This window comes from Syngnathus leptorhynchus, chromosome 9 (genome assembly GCF_054491065.1).
Source record: "Syngnathus leptorhynchus isolate UIUO chromosome 9, UIUO_Slep, whole genome shotgun sequence".
NCBI classification, from domain to species: Eukaryota; Metazoa; Chordata; class Actinopteri; order Syngnathiformes; family Syngnathidae; genus Syngnathus; species Syngnathus leptorhynchus.
The window spans coordinates 5,615,335-5,632,727 of record NC_141203.1 but is presented as its reverse complement, the minus strand read 5'-3'; the positions used below and the strand labels follow the sequence as shown (position 1 = coordinate 5,632,727).

The window sequence follows — 17,393 nt, the reverse complement described above, 5'->3', positions numbered from 1 at the left end:
TCTACAACTTCTACATTCGTCGACCAATTTTCAGCAACTCCAGCATACCGATTCTCACCAACATATTCCAAAGATTCACCCATGTGCACTTCTATTTGTTTAATTGTAAAAATTTGTGGTTTTCCTAAAATTCAAAAGTTTCTATTGATAGAGATCTAACCTGAGTAGATCTTTTGGATTTAAATAATGATCATTGATTAATACAGTACAGTTAGTTGCTCATCTGCATGAAGAAACGCTCTGACTTATTTATTGAGGCACAAAATATGCAATACAGTTCAAAATTGCAGTCACTTTTATTTATCTGATTTTGTGCATTACGATGTGTATGACACGTATACAGAAAACTTGAGCGTCTTTTTTTTTTTATTTAATGGGATGTGGTGTAGTTTGTCTATATGGACTTGCCGTAGTGTAACGTCATGAAGTGTCGCAAGCTCTTGGAGCGGATCTGACTACTCAAGTAGATATGGTGCCTACACTGTCCTAAATTTCAGCAAAACAGGTTTGTTTAGCTTAAAATATTTTTGTTGTTCACATAGTAATCTCATTCCATCATTTTAGTAATTTATACATTAAAAGCATTTCATTCCGGCGCTTGAACGCCAAGCTGCCTTAGCGATGTTGTTTATGTTTCTCCTGCAGAATTGCCACATTTTTACACTTTTAAACAACAAAAAGGTTTCTATATTTTGCAGGCTACTTACCTAACACCGAATTAATAGTAATGAGTTTGGTAACTTTTTAATCACAAGATGAAAACAATCGTTTATTTATTTTGTCTTTCCCAGCCATCAATGTTTTTGCTATACCACCGTTTAAAATGTATGTGAACTATCCATCTTACGTTTTGTCAGGCTTTTGGTAGATGGGATAGATCGGAAACGTTTTAAATAAGGCACAGCTCTATGTCCAGAAATGCAGAAATGGAGCATGCAAAGAAAAGATAAACAACAAAGTCCACGCCTGATAATATGGGGTTGCTTTGCTACATCTGACACAAGGTGTCATGAGTCTGCAGAGTTGAATGAAATCTCAAGACTGTCAAGACATTCAAGCAAGTCTCTGCTGCCTGTTCGAAAGCTTGGTTTTAGTCACAAGATGGCACTTTACAGTTATGAAGACACTACCAAAAAAACAATATTCATTTAAAATCAGATTTTGTGTGTATAATTTTATTTTCCCACAGGTTTACACCGGTATGGCGTGTTGCCGTTCCTGCCCACGCCTGTGTACGCGCTCATCAGCCTACACCCTGGCCCTGGGCTTAAGTTTTATCACACTCGGCACAAGTCGTATCCTGCTGCTTAAATTTGCTGCAAATGCAGGTGATGAGAACATTCAATTACATGTTCTTGAATCATTGCAATATCTGTCTTAATTATTGTCCGTGGTCTATTGGCAGACAACACATATGACTTCCTCCCAGCATCTGTCAACATGCTGGCTGAGGTGCTCAAGCTGCTCTTCTGCCTCATGATGTCCATCAGGGTGTTCATTCGAGGTAAAGTATTTGCGTTTGTACTTGAGGTTATTTTTTCCCCTTAAAGCTAATAAACATTTTCAATCTTGACTTTGGTCTCAGAGGGGCGCTCCTGCAGAGATCTGCGTTGCTCTTCTGTTTCTTCACTCCTCAGCTATTTGAAATGGGCTGTCCCCGCGTTCCTCTACTTCCTCGACAACCTCATCATTTTCTACGTGATGACCTACCTGCAGCCTGTAAGTTCCTCCCTTGTGTGCAATCCCAAACATTGGCCATTTGAAAAGCTTCACTGTACGTTGCTTTTCGCGATTATATTCTGATTGATGTTGTTGTCGTCCTCAGGCCATGGCCGTCTTGTTTTCCAACTTTGTTATTCTCACCACGGCTGTTCTCTTCAGACTTGTCCTCAAGTAAGTTCCTCTTCCCGTAACATAAGGCCCTCCTTTTTTTACAATATCATATTGTTATTTTAGCATGGCTTTACCTATGTATGATTTTTAATCTCAAAAGGTAAAACATTCAACATTTGTTCAGTAGCCTGTGTTTCATTTACGCAACACATCAAGTGATGAAGTGCTAAACGGGACACTAATGATATTTTAGGCCAGCTAAAAGTAACAGAAATAAACTGATATACTGTACTGTAAAGATTTTTGATCAGTCATTTGGTTAGTTATTTTTTGTTGGAGAAAAAAAGAAAACAACAGCATTTCACACAAAGAATTTGTAGTGCGAGAACAGTACAAAATTAATTACATATTATAAATTATTTAGTTTAATATAATCTCATCTATCCAAACTATAATATGTCAAACTCTTACTTACATCCCGACGTAAGTAAATAGAGGTAAACAAGGTGATAAAAATGATGTAAAAACAAATATGAAGTTGAAAAATTAGGTCTTAAAACTCGATGAACAAGCGTTCAGGCCTCATAGTGTTTGCAAGGCCCAAAACGGGTTCTAAGTTCACTTGTGGCTTGGCACTAGCTGCGACTCTCTGTAATCAAAAGTGATTTCAGAACACTGACATGACTTGCAGTTTAGTACTTTAACAATTTTCGTATAAAATATTTAGAATTCAACCATAATGTGTTTGAACTGGAATATTTTTCAATATTTCTCATACTGTTCTTCCCTCTGCCACCAGGAGACGCCTATCGTGGGTGCAGTGGGCGGCATTGGTCATACTCTTCCTGTGTATCGTCTCTCTGACGACAGGGTCGGGTGGAAGCCAGAAGTCAGGCGGGTCTGTGGCGGGGATCCGCTTGAGGCCCCTGTTCACGCCTTCCAACTCCTGCTTGTTGTACACGCAGCTGATGGCGCAGATGAAGAACAGCAGGTGGCGTAGTCGCATCATGGAAATAGTGCAAGCTCTCCTCCCCGGGGCCTCTAATGCGGCTACCCAGAGAATCACTGATCTCGTTAAGATTCAAAATAAAACTCTGTGTTTATGTTCCCCCAGCGCCAATGCCTCGTGGTTGTCGACGCTCCCCGGGCAGGCCTGGAGGGACAGCTTGGTGGTAAAGCTTCGCTCTTTGGGCGTGGGCCACATCCTGCTCCTGCTGCAGTGCTTCATCTCGGCCATGGCCAACATTTACAATGAGAAGATCCTAAAGGAAGGAGACCAGCTCACTGAGAGTATCTTCATTCAGAACAGTAAACTGTGAGCCTGTCGTCTGGACAACGGGACGAAAAGAAATTCGATTATGTCTTGATTGTTTGTGCTTTATATTGTGGCAGGTATGCCTTCGGCGTGGTGTTTAACGGTCTGACCCTGGTTACTGGACCAGAGTCTCGGGGCCTCACTGTCCACTGTGGCCTCTTTTACGGACACAACATGTACTCTCTCGCCCTGGTGGTCATCACTGGTCAGTAACATGCATTACAATATATGACATACAAGCCACAATATTAGCCACACCCACACAATCTTAGGAAATCTCATGATTGAGTAATTTATTCTTGTGTAAAGTTTTGGTACTTGAGCAAATAAAACAAACATACAAACAAACAACTTTCACAGAATTACATATTGTTTAGGATCTTTATAGATAGAGAATTGATATACCGGACGACCTAATTAAACTAAACTAAATTAAAAAAGGCACAGTGGTAGGCAACCCATCCCATCAGGAATTGTTTGTCAATATTGCATACGTTTTTGTAATGTGTTTCTAATAAGGGAAATAGTAATATCGTGGGTTTTCTTTTCAAACAGTAACGTGCATCATTAATTTATTGTGGCTGCTTCTGGTATTCGCAACTTGTTCAGTAATCAATAAGCTTAGTGGTTTTGTTTTGCTAAGGATAAATAACATATATTTTCTCTAGGTGTGCTGATGCACTGTTTGTTTTCAAATATGTATCGCTTAGAGCAGTGCTATTCAATTAGCTGCCCATGGGTCACATGCAGCCCAGAATAAATTCCAAGAGGCCCAGGTTTTGCTCTAGCTTGCCTGAACTAAACTGCATTCAAGAGATGCTGAGGGTATCTCGGTTCACAAAGTTGCAAAATTTCAGGAATACCGTGAATGCAACACTCGCGTAGCCTACCCACATTGTCAGATGGTGTTATTGGAAGTGTGGATAGAAGGCGTCAAAAACAGAAGTTGTGGCAAGATACTGGGGGGTAAAAAGAACATGTCTGTTTCATCATTGAAAATTCACAATGACAACTGTTGATATTGGTTTGAAATTGTTCATTACGGGCACCGTTAGCCTGTCTATGGCGTTTCGCATTGGTTGAACGAACTTTCCGAAAAGCGATGTGGTTGTTTTAATGACACAATGTTTAAGTCTCTTTTCTTTATGCTTAGTTTGACTGCAAATTTCAACTCTGATGACTTTCAAAAACAGCTCAAAGTGTCATTTTTGAAGAAATGTCGCATATCTGTCAAATTGCTCATCTGCCATCTCAAATTGTCTGCTCGAACGTCTGAGCAAAAATTAGTCCAAACGACAGCTGGTATCTGGGAAAAGCTTGTATTTCCAAGGCACCGTTGTCGTTTGATATACATTAAAGCCGAAAGTGAGTATTAAACGAAATTAAATCTAACAATGTAACAAGGCTCAATGAGACAGAGGACAACTCATGGCCTTCAAACTAAAATCTTCAACTTGACACTTCCTGTCCACCAGCGACCCTGGGCCTCTCTGTGGCCTTCATTTTGAAATTCCGGGACAACATGTTCCACGTGCTGACGAGCCAGCTCACCACCGTCCTGGTGACCGCCCTCTCGTTCTTCCTCTTCGACTTCCGGCCCTCTCTGGACTTTTTCCTGCAGGCTCCCGTGGTGCTGCTGGCCATCTTTATCTACAACGCCAGCCGACCACGGGACCTGGAGTATAGCCTTCAGCAGGAAAAGCTACGGGTCATCAACGGGGAGGTGTTAAAGAGGTCCAGAGGGGTAAGGGCACACATGCATGCACATGCCAACTTCCCTGCACGAAGGTAAAGTGCAAGGATTTGCCATTTTGTCTCCACAGCAATCTTTTGCCTTTAATGGAGGAACTTTTCTCTGGTTTTGGTTGTGCATTTTATTATGAAATATGTATTTCTAACTAAATGTAATGGATCTTGTGATTGGTACAAATTTTAATAGCTGAGTTATTTTTAATATATATGATATTTTCTTCACGTGTTAGTCAGTTTCAGTTAGTCGTGTTCTTTTGCCCTGCCGTAGTGCAATTGTTGATTTACCCTTTTTGGTAGTTATTTCGTTGTGACTCACCTTCACTGTTGTGTTTCAGGATGGTGAGGAGCTGGAGCTGCTGACCAAGGCCAACACAGAGAGCGACTCTGAAGAGTCGTCTTTGTAGTGCACAGAAACACACTGTTTGCAGTGTTCATGGAGGACGCACATTGTCCACACACATGCTGTCTGCAAAAAGGTTTTGGGTTTTTTGGACGTGGAGTGACGACATTGACGCTGAGTCTGGAACACACGAGAGACTGAGGCGTTTGTTTTTCCTGTGGTCAAACCTCAACACGCGCTTTCTTTTTGTGTACTGCTACTGTATTCTTTTTTTCCCTTTGGAAATCACGGCTATTTTTTTGCTGCTAGAGGAAGATTTGGATAACTTTTATTAGCAAGACAATTTATCAGGAATTTATCATGCACAATATATGTTGAGCTTGAAGAATTGTTTGGCTCATAAATTGGACTCTTTAAAAGCACAATGTCTGTATGATACTTTTTTATGGGTGTCACATTTTGAGTATTCATAAACTGCCATTTGTGCTCTGCAATTAACTAAAAGTTTTGGAATGTGGCGGAATAAGAGAAACACAAATCCATGAAAAACTGGATCAAATAATTTGTTGGGATTTGTTTCCCCAAACTTTATTCAAATGCATGTGGAAACAAATTTTTAAATTGTGTTGCTCAAGCACAACTTTCCGGCACAATGTCAAGCCTACTACTTTAATTGAAATGCAAATGATATGCTCACTGGCTACAGCAATAGGCACAACTGCACAGTCAATATCCCGAATAAGAACCAGATTTAAATGTATTTCTCTTTTCAGTACTACCTGTACCTATTTTTTATTTTACTTTTCATTGTTCAAAGGGATATTTAATACATGGTACTTTTAGTACTGTGAATAGTTTATAGTGATTAAATAAATAAATTGTAGTGTATATAGTATTCAAATGTACATTCATTTTTTAGTTTTTGTGGTGGTGCCAATTTGAATAATGTACAGTTTGCACTGGGTTGACAATTAATTCCCCATTTTACTTTTTTTATTTTTTATTAATTATATTAAAATATTGTAATGTTTATTTCTTCTATTCATCCATCCATTATGCCTACAATGTAGCCAGCCTAACCACTACTCACCATGATGCCTGTTATTATTTTAATGTAGTATTTACTATTGTATTGATATGATGATATATGTTCATAATCATGAACTAACATACCATGTTAGTTTTGCTGATAATTCTTGATCATCTATTAAATTGTGTATAATTATGATTAGATTTTTTTATTTGGTTTACTATAGTTGTATTTCTAGTCTGGTGCGAAAATATTATTTTACTTTGCTGAATTGTAAAGAAACTGTTATTTGTAATCTATCCAGCCATTTTCTATACTACTTTTCCTCATAAGGTCTTAGGACAAAAATAGGGTACACCTAGATTCCCATTCACACATTTGGGTAATTTAGAGTACTCAATTCGATCATCAATTCTTTTTGGTCATGTTAATTTATCAAATTAATAGCTATTTTTATTTAAATAATCTTTATTGAATATATTATTTCATACATTATAAATATATATTCACATAAATGGCCATGCTGTAATATTGAATGTTAGTTATATTTCACTTGCATATCAAGCAATAAACAAAAACAAGCAGTAAAATCCAGGAAAAAAGAATTTATTGTAAGTCACAATAGAGTTTAAATAATAAAACGCACCCCCCAAAAAGCAATCATGCTGCAGCTGGAAAAACTGCAAAAACCACAAATGCAACAAAAGTTCAATAAATCCATGTGTGACAGGATTTCATACGTAAATAAGTTGATAACGGGCTCTTCTATGCTTTTATTGGCTGCGATTAGATAGTGTCCTGCAAATTGAGCCATGCTGGGGGCTATATATGGAGAATGTGGCGAGGTTCACAGCCTCCACTTAGGTCTATAAAATTACCCTATGAGATCATCTGCTCAGTTGGGGAGGCAAAAATTAGAGGGCTGCTAACGTCAAACAGAAGGGGCGTTAGCTTGTGCGTGGCTAGCATCCACCCGCTCATCAAGAAAGCCGCTAGTAACCGTAGCCCTGGTGATAACCGTCCTGATAGCCATGCTGGTGGTAGCCGTATCCGCCATACTCATCCTCAGGGCAACGCATTCCCAGTGATTGCTGGATGGCCATTTCTTGCCGGCGCAGCTGCATGGAGTCCACCAGGTCGTAGATGATCGCCATGGACCACATGGGTGAGGGGTACCAGGACTTGACGTTGCCGTCCTTACCCACCAGCAGCATAGAAAAGTATTCCGGGCTGATCTGGAAGTAATTCCTCATGTCCTTGACCAAGGTGGCCGACAGGCCTTCGCGCTCTACTGTAGCGCTCCCTGGAAGAGGTGCAACCGTAGATTAGATGTTTTCCAATATCTTATGGGTCACTGCAGATAAATTTCAAATTATCCATGGTCACAAAATACAGACATGTTTTTTAGCATCCCATAAAATGTCTCCTTAATACTTCCAATTCTAGGATGAGTAATGGGGTTATGGAAGTTTGATGAAGTGAATCGCAGCAGTTCTAGGATGAGTAATGGGGTTATGAAAGTTTGATGAAGTGAATCGCAGCAGTTCAAGTGGTCCAACATCGGAGGGGTTTCTGTTTGCAGAATCGGTGGAGCAGAGCGGATAACTTGGGGAATGCGGTGCAGTAACGGCTTGATGGAGAATAGTTGTTTTGAAAGTCAGTCACCTTGCTGCAAAGCGTCCCCGCAATGTTTTAAACCAAGAATTGATTCACCAGTGCATTACTGAGTGCAGTGTCAGCAGTTGTTAGCTACTGTCTTGAAAATAAAACCTGCAAAGTGGAATCTTGCCCGAACTTCCATATTGAACAGGTGAACATATTTAGAGATAGTCACACGGAGCTCACTCAAAAACACAGAATCTGCTAACTCTCAGTATTTCTCATTTTTCAAGGTCCTTACCATTAAAAGGATAAAGTTCCAAAACTCCGCCCATGTCCGACAGCTCAGTTCCAACCAGCTTTAGAATGGAAATGTGCCGTAAACCTACAAAAAGAAAAAAAAAAAAACAATAAATATGCAACACACATTGTAAAACCTTCTGCTTTACGGTATTTACAAAAACCTCATCGTCCCTGTTTGTTATTGGAACCTTACTAAGCTTAGCTGTGGTTGCTAGGTAAGAGGAGAAGGTCGTGCTCGTGGTCAAGGATTGTGCGGAATGTGGCAGAGGAGTGTTTTTCATCCAAAACAAGAGGAATTCGCATTAAACACTGTTTTAGAAATGAGGTGCAGAACTGAATATTAAGAGAAAGCCTCATCAGCAAGATTGGTATTTGTTTGGAACAAGGAAGGGGAGCAGTCTTGAGCACCAGCCAAGAACAACACGAAGTCCTTACAGAACATCTCAACATGCTGATAAGACTTCACCTTGAGCGACCAAATCAGTCCAACATTAACTATTTGCTTGTCAAATTGAGCTTGTCCTGACAAATGGGCAAATGCTGACTCCTGGGAATAAAGTTATGCACATTCAAAGATTTGAGGTGCTTATGCTCTTTCTTTGGTCTGTGGGCTGCTGAACATTATGAGCACTCCTCAACCACTGTTATACATAAGTGGATGGAATATTAAACTGCCAACAGCTAGCAGCTGGCCTTTTGAATCCCAGAAGAGTGATACCGTTCGAGATTGGGGTGTGGTTCCAACTTAGAGAAGAAATACTTGGGTTTTCACAAGAACAGGACTATCCTTTATGGCCTTGGTATGTGATTTGAAAGTATTGGATATTTGAGTTCAACTCATGGATTTACCGATCTGTGGTGCAGTGAACTGAGTTGTAAACATTTGGTGAAAACATGTCTTTTGGTCCATTGTGGCTAGCTCGATTATTTCTGCACTTGGTGGCCATGAATCTTTGACCAGTTTCAAAAGATTTGTCAAGCCAAAGTACAAGAAGTGCCCCATTAAAAATTACATTCAAAACAGTACCCCTCCCCTCTTTCCCGTTATTACATCTGGAGCTACTCACCCAGGTTGCAGGCCTGACTACCAAGGCCATAAAGCTGCTGCTGATAGGCCCACTCCTCATCGTTAGGGCTGGAGATGATGAAAAGACGTCGCCTCCAGCGGAACCTATGATCACAACAAATTTAGTGGCTCTGGGACATCTTTGCATGCGCTGTACCCGGCACGTGTCCACAACTATTACTGTTGTTAACAATAGCTAGCCAAAACCCTCACAGCAGTCCAAGTCTCCATAGCAATAGAAAACGTTTGGGAAAATGTATACCCGCAATAATTCAATGTTGCATGGATGGCTGTAGTTGAACTGACTTTAAATTTGCACGATACAAACAGCCTGTCCCAGTCTTTAAACACTATAAATTTGGGTTGACTTCATTGCAGAGCACAAGAATAGACTCGTGAAAAGAAAACACAGGCTCCTGGGAATCATCTAAAATCCACTTTTAAGTTCTTACCTTGAGAGGAAGTTCTCCAACGATCTGGGCTTGTCCTCTTTCTTGCAAACGACGCCGTCTCGCTTCTGCTGCTCCATCTCGCGGATGCGGGAGGAGAATGTGTCGATGTAATTGAACACGGCCTTCATGGCAATGGGAACCTCGTAGGATTGCTGTCAAAGGAAGGCAAGGCTTGGATCAATCATGCTCTTCCATAGGACTCGCCGCCATTGAGTAAAAAACTAATTGCATTGTGGAAATGGACTACTGGTAGTAGAGTGGTTGCCATACTGGTAGTCGATTGCCACTCGTCTAATTCACAAACACTACTTTAGAGGCGACCAGTTTGGGATTTGGTCCACCTTTCACCCTGACAGGGCTGGGATTGAAAATCTCACTGCTAGAGTAATGGATAGTCTAATTCTCTGCTTTTATATCGTATAAATTGGCACCATCTTTGGCAATGTGTTAGAGTCATCAATTAACCTACTACTCATCTTTTGGGAGGAAACCACAGTACCCAGAGAAAACCCTAGCAGGCACGGGGAGAACATGCAAACTCCACTCAGGAAGATTGGGATCGAAACTTGCACCTCTGAACTGTGCCAACAGTGGAATTCAGCTCTTTTAATTTAATGGCATGATTATTTCAATTTTGTTTCTTTCTACTGAATAATAGTTGTGTTTAATTGTTGTTCAGATTAGAATTCTCTCCAGTAAGGTGTCCCTGGACCCAAACTGTTTGAGAGCCTCTGGTGTAGTGGTTCCCTCAAAACCCCATTCACAGCTTGTGATTATATTTTGAGTGTATTGTGTAGCCTTTTGGCAGAATTCTGCAAGGATAGAACATTTTATTTTTAGAGTGATGGTCCATGGCATGGAAGCCAATCCAGCTCAAGCCTCATTCTGAGGTCACCCATGCATGACTGAACAGGATAAGTAGTATAGAAAATGTATGGGAACAGCTGGTAGGCAAATTCATTCAGAAATCAAAAGAAATAGTTTCCAGTGATTTTTGTTTTTTGGAGGATTTTCTCTATCATTGTGGTGTGGCCTTTCACATAAGTGTAATTCTTGATTCCCACTTTTGGAAAGCAATACCCGGAATGCTGAGCATTGTATTGAATGCTTCCAAACCACATCCACTGCTCTTTCCTCAGGCTAGGGTGAATCCAACTCACTCACAACTATTCCCAACGACCCACCCACATCCTTGCAGGTCCACAGACGCCGCTGTCAGCAGCGTGAGCGAACACTAGCCTCTTTGATGCACAGGTCCAAAAACAACCCGTTGACATTTTTGTTTCCTGGCAAGTGCGTGCCCATACAGTATACAAGACGCCGCTGAGCAAATGTGGCGTGCGAATTAACAGTATTTTCGTCAAGACGGTGTTTTGGCAGTACTGGGATAGTACGGTGTGAGACAAACTGGAACTTGATGGACAGATTGGTGGCAGGACTTTAAATGAAGAATTAACTTTTTAGGATGACGTTATTATAGACGAGTCCAAAAGGTACTAGCATAAGCCATGTGAAATTTTTTTTGTATTGCTACACAAAAGATGCAACAGACAGAAGTGTCTTTAAGCATTTTCTTTTCACTATGGGAACTAAAGAGTTCCCACAGTTCCCCCTGTAAGAGTCTCATTGATAATTTTGACTTGCTTGAATGATTTAATAAAGTTTTACTGTTATGGTTGTTGTTCCAACCATCCACGCGACAGAGAAAGTGAATCCTCACACCCACTACCTTATGTCCATAAAAACACAGGTGGTTTTTAAAATGCAGATCAAGGTGATGACTTTACAAAGCAACGTTTTCAGGATTTTGGTGTGGGTGTGTATGTTAGCCACCTTCCTCCATCTGATTCACTCAGAGAAAAACATGGCTATTAATGGTACCTTTGGGAAACATTTTGCGAGAATGAAGGCTTTCCAAAACCCGGCATTTGCATTTTTGTGTTTGTGATTTTTTTTCTGGACTTGACTTGTGCACCAGTTTTTCTTTGTCTATATCTATTGATTTGTGCTCGTCTCTGTTAGCACTGTGAAATAGTGATATGCACATTCGCAAACACTTGCATATATTCTGTACACAATAATGCCAGGCTCTCAAAATAAAAGCACAGTAGTGTGACAACAACACAGTGTGGGCTGGAACAGTTTTTTAAACGATCACCAAATTTTCCCCCCACTACTGTTTCTACACCAAAACGCTTAACTGAAGACTAAAATTGTCTCTAAGTGGTAATGTGAGTAGGAATGTTTGTGTTTCTGTGATTTCATCGGCTGGTGTATATACATATTGGTGGCAGATTTAAATTTGGAACTTCTTTGGATGAGTTTCAATATGTAAGCAATGGTTTGAGGGCATCCTTCAGGCCACGCAATGCATTGGGTGCTTTTCCAAAGCCTTGTTTAGTATGACTGAGCAGAACTAAAAGGAAACCAAAAGTGTTCTGTTGCGCTTCAAAGAGTCAGTATGCTGAGTGAACTTGGGAGCAGTAAAGACTTCGGGTTGTGATGGTGTGTTGGTATGAGCAGCTCACCTTGACTCTCATGTCTGTGTCAGTGAGGATCATGTGGAAGTCATCGTATATCATGCTGAACTCCTTCCTCAACTCAGTGATCAGATCCTGGTTTACTAAGTCTTCCTGACGGAGTCCCTTCATTGGCTTGTCGTTCTCTGAAGAAGAAAGCCAGACGTTTCGGGAAGGGAAGTAAATATTTGACGGACAGAAGCAAAGTCAATCAGGGACAAACTCAACAAAGAGCTGCTTTGACTCTCTGACGTCTTGGCGAGGTGGGATGTGACTTTGGAATTGACTTTAAGTAGCTGGCATTTGGAGACGCTAAAGGTTCACTCACTCTCACTCACCAAGAGGTCATTAGGTCAAAGGCAAACCAGATGAGTCAACTTGTGTACATGCCGAGGCAACAGGTATTTAAAGGCTTGGAATTGCAATTGGAATCAATTGGAACTAAGACAATCTTTGGAGTCCTTTAAGGTAACTTAAATAAACCGCATTTACTTGCTTTGGCTGAGCCAGAGTAACCGCCTAACAAAATAGCTGATTCTAATTAGTGTGCCGTCAGATATCATCTGGTGTGCCATTGGATATTATCTAATTTTACCAATTTTTTAAAATAATATTGTTTATTTCCTACAAATGGTGTTTTCCTCCATCTCTCAATACCACCACTTTAAAGTGTCAGACTATTTGACAAACTAGACAGTGAGATCATCTTGCTCCACCAGAGAACGGAGACATAAAAAGAAGCACTTGTTTGTAAACACACTTTTTTTTCTAAGTGGAAAAACAGCATGTGCCACCGATGTGTGACATCAGCTTCCAGGTTTCAACAGAAAATTCCGTGCGGATGAAACCTTGTCTTGTGGTGGAACATGCAGACTCATAAAGTTTTGCAGAGTCACCTAAGGTTTGAGATCACTATTACATGTCTGGAAATCTAAGGATGCACATTTTTGAAATGTAGTTTACTGTAGAAAGATTAGTTACAGGAAAGCATGGTAATGTTTGTCTCCAGTGTTTGAAGAATTTAGATGTGTACAACTAAAGTTTATAACTTTGATAGTATGTCCATGTTTAGAATTTTTCACATGGCTTCAGATCATAATCAAAGGTAATTGATTTGTCTTCATACAATACATGAAATGCTTTTTATTAGACAAGGATGGTTCGTAAATTGTTTACCATTCCTGAGAGGTTTGAATGAACTCCTTAAAAACTTTGTAAAAAAAAGGGTAAAGTGCAGTGCAGTGGAGGAGTTCCAATCTCCACCCACACGTTCACTACAAGTCTGGAAAACATTCACTGAGTGGGTGTATGACTCAGCAAGAGCAAGCACCCGCTCGCTGTCGCCAAAAGAAAGTCGTGGGAAGACTTTTGTTCATGGTTTGGCCGGACGTAATGCGCATCTGGTCCCCTTACCCAACTGGAAATGGTCGATTTTCATAGTGGAGTTAACGAGTGAGCCAAAGATGGTGATGATGGAGACTTTCCGGATGGCCATCTCGCACACGGACTCCAAATACTCGTCCCTTTGCTGGGCATACATCTTGTTCTCCTCGCTGGGTGATGTCACCAGCTGTGGATTAGAAAGAAGGAGGGAGGGTTGGGTTGGGAGCTTATACGTAAAGGTCGCACACTGCAAACTTGGTGTTTACATTAACCTGCGAGTGGAGGATGGGCCATATTTTCCCAGCTCGCCTGTGTGATAACAATCTATAGTGGTTGCAAAACAGAGACACACAGTCTGCTCGCACACAGCTGCACACAGCTGACAGCTACACTTGAACCTTTAAAACCAAACTCTGAAAAGTAAGTGCGATGACTTAGTCTGCATTGCTGTCGGGTGTTTTGTCTTCAATAACACAGATCTTGTGATGTATCATAGGTCACATGGAATGCACCCTGATGCTATTGAGATCACGTTTTGGGAGGGGATTGGGTGAAATCCAGAGTTGGCAAGGTTGGGTTTTAAAGCAGCCACCAACAGTGTGGGGTTCATCTACTCGGATGTGTGTGATGGATGTGAATGTTTGAAATAGGAAAGTGAGCAAGGTTTAAGGTTTCTCTTACCAGTAGTCGCCTCCGGTTCTCAAAGTAGTCCAAGAAGGAGGCCAGGGATCCCTTGGGAGGCGGTGTGGGCTTCTTGGTAGGCTTTGGGTAGTCCTCCTTCTCTGGGTACTTTGATAACTTCTTTCCGTTCTTCTTCCCACCACTCTTGCCTTCTTTGCCAGCCTTTCCTCCCCTCCTCTCTGCCTTCTTGCCTGCTTTTTCGTTCTTCTTCTTCTTTTCATGCTTGGCCTTCACCTTTCTGGTGGGACTGACGTCGGCGAAGGGGTCAACCTCCTCGGGATACACGATAGTTGGCTTACCGGCTTCGTACTTGTCCTCGTACTCGTTTGTTAGCATCTGCATGGATATAGTTTGTTAATGAACAGCAAGAATCCACTTTTATGATTGAGTCCTGATCTACCCAAAAGGATTTCCAGATCACGGTGCGCAAAAACCCCAGGAGATGATGGCACATGTTTCAGTAATGTTTGCATGATTCCTAGATGAATCAGGTCTGTTAAGCTGTTGATGGGGGTACGTGGCATTTTAGGGAAAGGAAGATCTACTAAGTGCAGGAAAAAGAAAACATCCGTTCTTGATGTATTCAATGGACTATAGCAGTGACCGTCACAAATAAATTAATAAATACATTTTGAGCAGTTGATTCATTACTACGATTTTTTTTGCTACATGTACTCCGAACAACTAAAAGAAACTTTACCACGGCAAAATACTACTCACCTTCTCGCCTCCGTTCTTCTTCCTGTTGGGTTTGATCTTGGACGGTTTCCTTGTGACGGGTACCAACTTGTGGATGTGTGGATCTTTGTTTTCTTTGTCTGTGAGATTGTCTCCAGACGGCGTAGTTTTGGCTGGGTAGTTCTCCTTCTCCCTTTGGTTGTAGTAATATGGGTCCTCTGTGGTTCTGGGGGCGGGGAGCAACACGGCCTGGGTATGAGCTTTGGTTGGTGTCAGGGTGGTGGTGGTTCGTTTGGTGGTGGTTCTTCGTGTGGTGGTTGTGGCTTTGGTTGTTGTGGTGGTTGTGGCTTTAGTTGTGGTGGTCGTAGTTGTTGGCCGGGTTGTTGTTGGCCGTGTAGTAGTCGTAGTTGTGGTTGTCGCAGATGTAGTTGTTGTGGGCTTTCTCATGATTTTCCTTTCTGGTTTTCTTCCTACAGGTGTAATCGCTGTCCACACACACATTACATAAGTCACATTGCCTAAAAATACGGTCTCACTTCATGACTTTGACGCTTCTTACCTGTGAGTGTGCCCTCTTCTACCTGACCCTCAACACCAGCTCCTTTACACTTCTGGACAAAACCTTTTTGGCGAATCTTCTCCAGCCTCCTCATGGGTGACTTGTCGATGACCTCATACATGGCCTCCAGCCTCACGGGGTACGGGTATCTCTCCTCTACCTGGAGGGTCTTTTTCAGCAGCACCATTCCAAACTTACCTGCAGAATATAATGACACAACTCAACACTATGGAGAAACTACAAAACATCCTGATCAGGCTTGGTTTAGGTTTAGAACCAAAAGTAATTGCACGTCGGTGGATGTCCTTCATCATTATCTTCAATGAATCTAACATACATTTATTTTGTAAACACCGAAGACAATTGAACCTAATGCTTTTGTAAATCTTAAAAGACAATTTTATTGAAAAAGTCAAAAGCAAATCCAAAGTGTACCTTTTTCCAGTTTAAGGAAGCTCATAAGTCTCGGAATGAGGCCTGTGTCCAGTGGCTCTTCCATGACTTTGCCCTCAGTGGTGATCCTCCGCACCTTGCCACCCATCTCGCCCTCTTGGTGGAATATGATGATCTGCTGCACGTGCCTTTCCGCCAGCTCGCAGTACACATCCGATTTCAGCAAGGACATCATCAGCCGGTAATAGCCGTCGGAATCATGAGGTGCAGAGATCACCAGGACTCGGTTTTTGCCTGCAAAACTGGCCAGCAGGTTGGGCGAACCGGCACTGCTGGGCATCCGCGTCACCCTGGCCCTCACTCGGGGGGCACCCTCGTCTTGCAGCATCCCCCCCTGGGGACGCACGTTGACCCTTCTTCTTGCGCCAAGCATTCTTCTGCCTTGCGACCCCCCAATCGTTGGTGTTCCCTCATCCGCCTGGACGCCTTCAGCCTTCGTGTAGCTATGCACGGATATGGCAGAACTGAATCCGGGGTGCAAACGCGTAAATTGGCGCCTCCTGCCTTCTGTGCCCACCTTCGGTCGCCCCAGCCTGGATGGCCTGCGCAACTGCGCTCGAATGCGATGGCTGTACCTGTCGGCTTCGCTTGCCCATGTCAGGAGACACATAAGCGCCAAATTGAGAATTAAAAGCCGCCACATTCTGCAGAGATGTTGCTAAAAACTCTCCCAGTGGAAGAAACAAATTGAGAGCGCCTTTTAGAGCATTTGAAGTCGAATTTATGAATTGATTAATTCCAGATGAAGATGAGCATCAGTGTCTCACTGCATACCGTCCAATGCGGACATCAATTTAGAAAAAATTATAAGGATTGGCAATGTTTCTTGAGTGAGAAAAAAAAAAGTGGCGACTACACCCAAAAATGCACCACAAGTAATAGAATCTCGTAGTTGTTTGTGCGCTTCATCATTTCTGACAGAAACAAATTCAAACCTGTCATTGTTCCAAACAGCAGAGTGAAGAATGTCTTGCTTTACGAAAAAAAAAAACTAAAGTAAAAGGGAAAAAAAGAAAGTTGCGGTCCACGTCACATCACCGAGATTGATTTGCGCCTGGATTTAACGCCGCAATAAATCATCCCGCAGTTGGAGAGTTTAATTCCCAATAATATCGTCCAGGTGAAGAATAGAAATAGGAGGAATTCGGCGATTCACTGTGTTCCTTCCCCGTGTCCCTCAGAAATGTCCACATGAAACCTCCACAGTATGCGCACTTCTCCGCCAGTTCGGTGTGAAACTCCCCTTTCCCGGCGCCTTTGAACTCAACAACACCTCAACACCCCCCCCCCCCCCACACACACACACACGCACACTCTGAAAAGTATAAGTTAGAAAAAAAAGTTCTGTATTTCCCCTCCTGCTACCCACAATAACTCCAATGGATCATTCAGTGTCAAATTTCTGCTTTTTAAACCACAATAGAAACAGC

General features: G+C 41.8%; 2 protein-coding genes across 2 annotated transcripts; one reads left to right on the top strand and one right to left on the bottom strand.

Moving 5' to 3' along the window:
• The first annotated feature begins 412 nt into the window (after window positions 1-412).
• slc35a5 (solute carrier family 35 member A5) lies at window positions 413-6,725 on the top strand. The gene is made up of 10 exons (XM_085920863.1): window positions 413-505; window positions 1,190-1,328; window positions 1,406-1,504; window positions 1,586-1,719; window positions 1,826-1,893; window positions 2,633-2,824; window positions 2,948-3,148; window positions 3,226-3,353; window positions 4,624-4,892; window positions 5,236-6,725. Exons 2-10 carry the CDS (start codon window positions 1,202-1,204, stop codon window positions 5,302-5,304), a joined length of 1,287 nt encoding a protein of 428 aa, XP_085776989.1. The 5' UTR covers window positions 413-505; window positions 1,190-1,201; the 3' UTR covers window positions 5,305-6,725.
• Window positions 6,726-6,860: 135 nt separating this feature from the next.
• ccdc80 (coiled-coil domain containing 80) lies at window positions 6,861-17,155 on the bottom strand. The gene is made up of 10 exons (XM_085920862.1): window positions 15,946-17,155; window positions 15,511-15,708; window positions 14,994-15,436; window positions 14,274-14,609; window positions 13,623-13,779; window positions 12,219-12,355; window positions 9,691-9,842; window positions 9,240-9,343; window positions 8,171-8,254; window positions 6,861-7,573 (listed from the first exon to the last, which is right to left on the bottom strand). Exons 1-10 carry the CDS (start codon window positions 16,604-16,606, stop codon window positions 7,263-7,265), a joined length of 2,583 nt encoding a protein of 860 aa, XP_085776988.1. The 5' UTR covers window positions 16,607-17,155; the 3' UTR covers window positions 6,861-7,262.
• Between the last annotated feature and the right edge of the window lie 238 nt (window positions 17,156-17,393).